This window comes from Euwallacea fornicatus, chromosome 38, assembly GCF_040115645.1.
Source record: "Euwallacea fornicatus isolate EFF26 chromosome 38, ASM4011564v1, whole genome shotgun sequence".
Taxonomy (NCBI): Eukaryota; Metazoa; Arthropoda; class Insecta; order Coleoptera; family Curculionidae; genus Euwallacea; species Euwallacea fornicatus.
The window spans coordinates 1,107,908-1,113,362 of record NC_089578.1 but is presented as its reverse complement, the minus strand read 5'-3'; the positions used below and the strand labels follow the sequence as shown (position 1 = coordinate 1,113,362).

General features: G+C 47.3%; 1 protein-coding gene across 1 annotated transcript; it reads left to right on the top strand.

The window, feature by feature from the left end:
• The first annotated feature begins 438 nt into the window (after positions 1-438).
• Positions 439-4,157, top strand: LOC136349457 (E3 ubiquitin-protein ligase rififylin-like). The gene is made up of 4 exons (XM_066301006.1): positions 439-859; positions 1,293-1,492; positions 1,543-1,732; positions 3,848-4,157. The coding sequence occupies exons 1-4, from the start codon at positions 808-810 to the stop codon at positions 4,024-4,026; spliced, it is 621 nt and encodes a 206-aa protein (XP_066157103.1). The 5' UTR covers positions 439-807; the 3' UTR covers positions 4,027-4,157.
• Positions 4,158-5,455: the final 1,298 nt, after the last annotated feature.

Genomic DNA, 5,455 nt, shown 5'->3' with positions numbered 1-5,455 from the left:
TTATTTAATTGTTTCTAGACAAAATAGCAATCTAATAATAATCCTGGTGTAAATACTTGTACTTACCAAACACCCCGTATAGGTGTTAGAACTCGACTAAACACATGATGAAAAGTGCTCGTTGGATTAGTGGCCGTCAATTAGACGTTGCCCTACATGAAGTATTGGTCGCCTGGCATGGGCAGATTTCTTCTATCTTGCGAGGCTTAATTGCCTAGTACCGCCCAGATGGCGTAGCAGTGAAAGAAAATTTCTTTACATAGAAACAAGTACACTTGTCGTAACAGTCAACAGATGGCGCCGGATTTTCGATGAAATGGTAAAAGCGCCAAAATTTAACGCGCTACGCATGTGACCACGCCGATCACATATAGACGATTTACCTACTTTTTAACACCCAAGCGACGTCTATACAGCGATCGAAATTGAATATCGAACGTTTCCGGCTCGGGGCGCGCCCCGTTCCACCGCACTTCACATTGGTACTCGCCGATATGATGATCGTTCACTAAGCTTATGAGGAACAGTTATCATAAGTTTAAAATCGAAATGTTGCTGAAGGGAGCAAGTTTGATCAAATCAAATCGTCCGCGAAGGGAACGGGAATCCCTATACGGAGAATCGGCCGATAGTGATGATAAATCTTGTCTTTGTCTTTGAAATCTCGCGGGTTCTTATCAAGGGCGATAAGTGTGCAAATAACACGAATTAATTTGGTCGGGATAAGATTAGTCGTGTGTCAAGAGTGTCGCGCCACTGGTAGACACCACGTTTGGGCAAGTAAGTTACGATTATTTTGAGTGCAATATGTGCGTGTTATCCTCAATTATGTGCTCTTGTTGCAAAGAAGACAATAACAGTGAGTAAAGCTTGAGAATTGGACGATTAAAATATTACAAATCTCGACGTAGGAAAAACCTTAAAGAAGAATTTATAGCATTATCTGAGCTTTTAAGAAGCACTGAAGAACGACCTATAGGGCCTTTCTGTGGATTCGAGGCGCTCGTTATCTTCATAGGTTTGTTTTATTGGTAAACCCACGAGATATGCACTAAATTATGTTTGTTGTCTCACATAAATTCCTGCGTTTATCGTTTTATAGCATTGAAATCGCCGAAGAGAACTATGGGAAAAGTTAGTGCGTGAGCTCTTCTACTCTGTAGATTTCAAATTGTTTATCACACGTCTAAGCGCGTCGATGCAAAAACGTGTTTTCGTCCAAGTCCCTTTGCGCACCGGGCGAAACCACACGTTCGCTCGAATAGGTACTACCGCCACCTCTGCGATTCTAGGTACCGAAGGCCCCCCCGCAGGAAATGCGGCTTCGAAGAAACCGATCTCGCCGATCACAGAACCACCGGACAGAAGCCACTCCAATCCAGAAAGACTTCCCGCCGTCGAGCCTGCGCCCCGACACGAACGTCCGGGCCAAAATAACCGACCCGCGCAGCGACTTAGCGCAGCAGAACGCACAGAAATTACTCAAACCGAGGTAATGAAATTGGCGAAGAAATGACGATGAAATCATTACTGGCAATTCAGGCTGCCCCGCAATCGTCCAGACATCCTCGACTTGAGGACTACGATAACCTGGAGGAGCTGGGGCGCCTCCCAGTGAAGCAGATGAGAACATTGCTGACGCTACACAGGGTGGACTTTAGGGGATGCATCGAAAAATGCGAGCTGCAGGAGAGACTCTTCAGATTATGGGAAGATAGTAGAGCGAACAAAAGTAAGCATGACCGACTTTTTTGCTTCTGATTCGCCTTGCGAGTTTGTCGCTACAGTGTGCGCCCGGGAGGAGAAAGTCCCTCATTTTTTGTTTCGTGAGGAAAATTTGCTCTTCTCGAGAGTGCCGGCTCGCTCCAGAAGGTTCCAATCAGTTCTCACTTACAGGGGGGTGTCGAAAAATTATTTGAATTTTCCTGACCGAAAATGAACTCTCGTCTCGGTGAGAACTGGTCCGACCGTCTCGGAGCAAGCAAAAACTTCCATGAAAAACACGCTTTTTCCCTACAATGGAAAATATAAAACTGTCTCTTCTTGGCAGCGTCATCCGGGGACGTACCGTATACAAGGTGGCCCGAGGAAAAATGATAGTTCTCACAAACCCTGTATATTAATCAAACGAACGCTCGCACGCGACGATTTCATTATTGTGGAATATTTTACGACGCTTCTTCGACCCCACATCCGCAGCACCCGATGGGGTCGGCCTTCACCCCTAAAATGTTGGTGGGGGGGGGGAGGGGGAGGGGGGGGGGGTCGAGTGGTATCTCGTATGAAAGGTCTTTCGATTCTCCTCACGACAGTACCACGAACTTTTAGTTATTCCATTGATCGTCGCGAATGGGACTGTTGCAATTTAGGGCCGTTGGCGTTTGCGTTTCAGCGGTTACCTCAAACTTCAAAAATTCTTTATTGAAATATGCTTCGAACTCAATGGCGATTTACTCGATTGCAGGGAGGTTTGAAATTATTTACTCTTTTTTTTTCTTTTGATAATGATCAGTGCGTAGCTGAAGTGGTTAATCAGGCACGCCGAGATAAGCACTTTGATGGAAAATACGTTTTCGAATCAATTTAAAAATTTCGTCAAAACGGGCCCCTGCATCCGGTGTTCTTCGAAACCTGCGTTCAAAATGTTAAAAAAAAAACCTGAGAGAAAAGCGATGCTGACCGCAGTCTGCAGTTTTGCGAAATTTTGAGCGAGAACGCCACAGGGAACCGAAATTTGCTTTTTAACATCGACTTTTCCGACGAGCCCCCATTTTCCCCGAATGGCCCCGCCGCTACTGGTTCTATGCAAATTCTCGATTCTGCGGCGAGAAGCGCACACAACAACCTCAAAAATCAATGTCTGGTCTGGAATTGTCCCGAGTCCTTTCCAGCTCGATGGCAATTTAGACGGACGCAGGGGCGCGCAATCGCTAGGGGACGCCGCTGGTCCGGCTTTAACTGAAATTTTCGGCCGCAATGACGACCACAACGGAAACCGTTCCTTATCCCGACAAGATGGCGCACCACCGCATTACGCAATGGCCGCCAAACAGTACCCGGAAGGGGGGAATTGCGTGGAGGCGAAGGGCCGATTGAACGGCCCCCGCGATCGCCGGACTTACATCCGCCAGATTTCCTTCCGCGGGGTCACTTAAAGAGTGAAGCCCCCCGACTCAGCCATCGCCTTTAGAAGGTTTGCGGCAGCGGAAAATTGAATTTTTCGATAAAGAAAGAAACGCAATTACGCCACCGTCGCAGAGAGAGAGAGAGTGGAAAAACTTGGCGAGCAAGACGCCGCTCGACCCCCCTTCTTTTTATTTCAAGGTTTAGGGGGCTGCAGGTACAGGGGGTCGACAATGCGTCACGAGATATTCCTCGATAATAAAATCCACGTGTCCGAGCGCTCGTCAAAGTATTATACAGGGTTTCCCAGTTTTTGTTCTCGTTTGCCCGTCCTGTATGTGATCGGAACGCCTCGAAACGTTCGAGTCGGCCCACTGATATGTTTATTGCGTTACGCCATTTCGACAAGTCCAAGAGCACTTAAATCCGCTTAAAACACTGCTAATTGAGTCCCCTACTCACCACAACTTATTTACCGTTTCCGCACCATTTGATGGTATAAATTAAGAAGCAGACGAATATTGTATGGGAATGAGATTAGCATGAATTAATGATATGTATTTCTCAAAGCAACGAACTTTCATGTTTCAGCGTGGGAACCCCACCGGGAAAAGTATGGGAGAATTCGTAAATTAGCGCGAGCATTCTTTTATCGAGCCGCCATCGCATAATCGAGGATTTTTAATGAAATTCGCTACAAAGTGCCTTTTTTTGTCCTTTTCAGTCGTCCCCGAAAACACACCGACCGAGCAGTTGTGCAAGCTGTGCATGGACGCGCCCCTGGACTGCGTGCTTTTGGAATGCGGACACGTCGCTTCCTGCGTGAATTGCGGGAAACAATTGGCCGAGTGTCCAATATGCAGGCAGTACGTCATTAGGGCGGTTAGGATATTTAAGGCCTGATTCGTCCGGCGAAACACTCCTCAGTCCGACTGACCAGTCCGAAGTTTGGGCGCGACACTGAGGCCCAACGCAACTTTCAAATTTTAACGCGTTTTTTGTAAATAAACTCTCCCTCAGAAGTTTACACCAAATTTTCGCATTTGAGGGTTTAAACATTTCCTATCTTACCTTATCTGTCTTGTCGTTCCCCATTTCGAGCACTTTTTCATGTTCAAACGTGTTCTTATCGTTTGCGATTTGCTAGAACCTTCGGCCAGTACTTGTCGCGAGCTTGTGCGGTCAATCTGAAAATGTTCTTTTGTAATAAAGCCTGGGCGGAAACTTACTGTGGATGCACCCAATAGGGCCATCGGCACAACCGAGAAAGGACTTCTTCAGAGGGAACTTGCCAACGTTTTTCAGGGTAGCGAAAGCGCAGTTTCACGGACGCCCAGGAGCTACCACCCCCGCACAACGTCGATTTTCTACTAGCAGGGTCTACCCGTGGAGGGCGCTCGTCAGAAGCCTCTTCCAAAAGCTTCTGGAGCTGCGGTCGCAGCTGAAACAGTTCGTCGAGGACTCTCAGAGAGGTTAACGGGAACTTTTGAGAAGGGCACAACTTCGCACGCGAGTTCGACTGGAATGGGCTGAGAAGCGCGTGAATTGGAACGATCAACGGGGGTGATTGGTCAATTTGACGAATGGACGTTTGTAGGGTTTTCGGACAGTCCACGTGTTGGGGTACGGACCCTTCCTCTGATGCTGCATCTGATGACGAAATCCGTCCGATCAGAGGCGGCGCAGTTGGCACACGCAATTGTTGGTGCTCGATGAAAACGCGAATGCGCAAATTTACGTCGAACAAGCCGGCAACGATGTTACGACATTATGACAACGGTGCTCTAGTCACACTCCGTGGTGAGCCGCAGTTGGCACGGCTGCCTCCACCTCCAGACCTCACCCCTATTGACCTGCGACGAGGCGTGGATTGGAGTCAACGGCCTCGACTTGCACTCCAAGACTTACTTTTATCGCAACTTTGGGGGAAAATTGATCCAGGCTACTTCAACGGCCCAATTGGCATATGACTGAACTTCGAGCAAGCCACGCCCCCTGGCGAACTTTCTCGTGTTCCTTTGCCGAAGGAACTGGATTTTTACTAAAAACACATAAGGGAAAGAAGGCACCTGAAATTGAAAAAGTTATCAAAATACGAACAGAAAAAACTCTCAGAGAAGATGGCGAACATCCAAATCTTCATATTCGAAAAGTTGCTGAATAATATTATTCAGCAACTTTTAAAATATTCGAAAAGTTTGAGCAGTTCCCCAACTTTCGTGCAGCAGTTTATTTGTGATTTTGACCTCTTTCCTAAATTTCCTGTAAGAATGTCTAGCCCCTGAGGTGGCTAAAGTCCTCGTCGGTGCTTTGTCTTCAGGAAGGGGCGATG

What these genes read in the sequence shown, in the direction of transcription:
- LOC136349457 (XM_066301006.1), top strand. Translation starts at nt 808, where the DNA reads ATGTGCGTGTTATCCTCAATTATGTGCTCTTGTTGCAAAGAAGACAAT. An exon ending in CAGAAATTACTCAAACCGAG is followed by an intron (nt 1,493 to 1,542) that starts GTAATGAAATTG and finishes CTGGCAATTCAG; the next exon opens with GCTGCCCCGCAATCGTCCAG. An exon ending in AGATAGTAGAGCGAACAAAA is followed by an intron (nt 1,733 to 3,847) that starts GTAAGCATGACC and finishes TGTCCTTTTCAG; the next exon opens with TCGTCCCCGAAAACACACCG.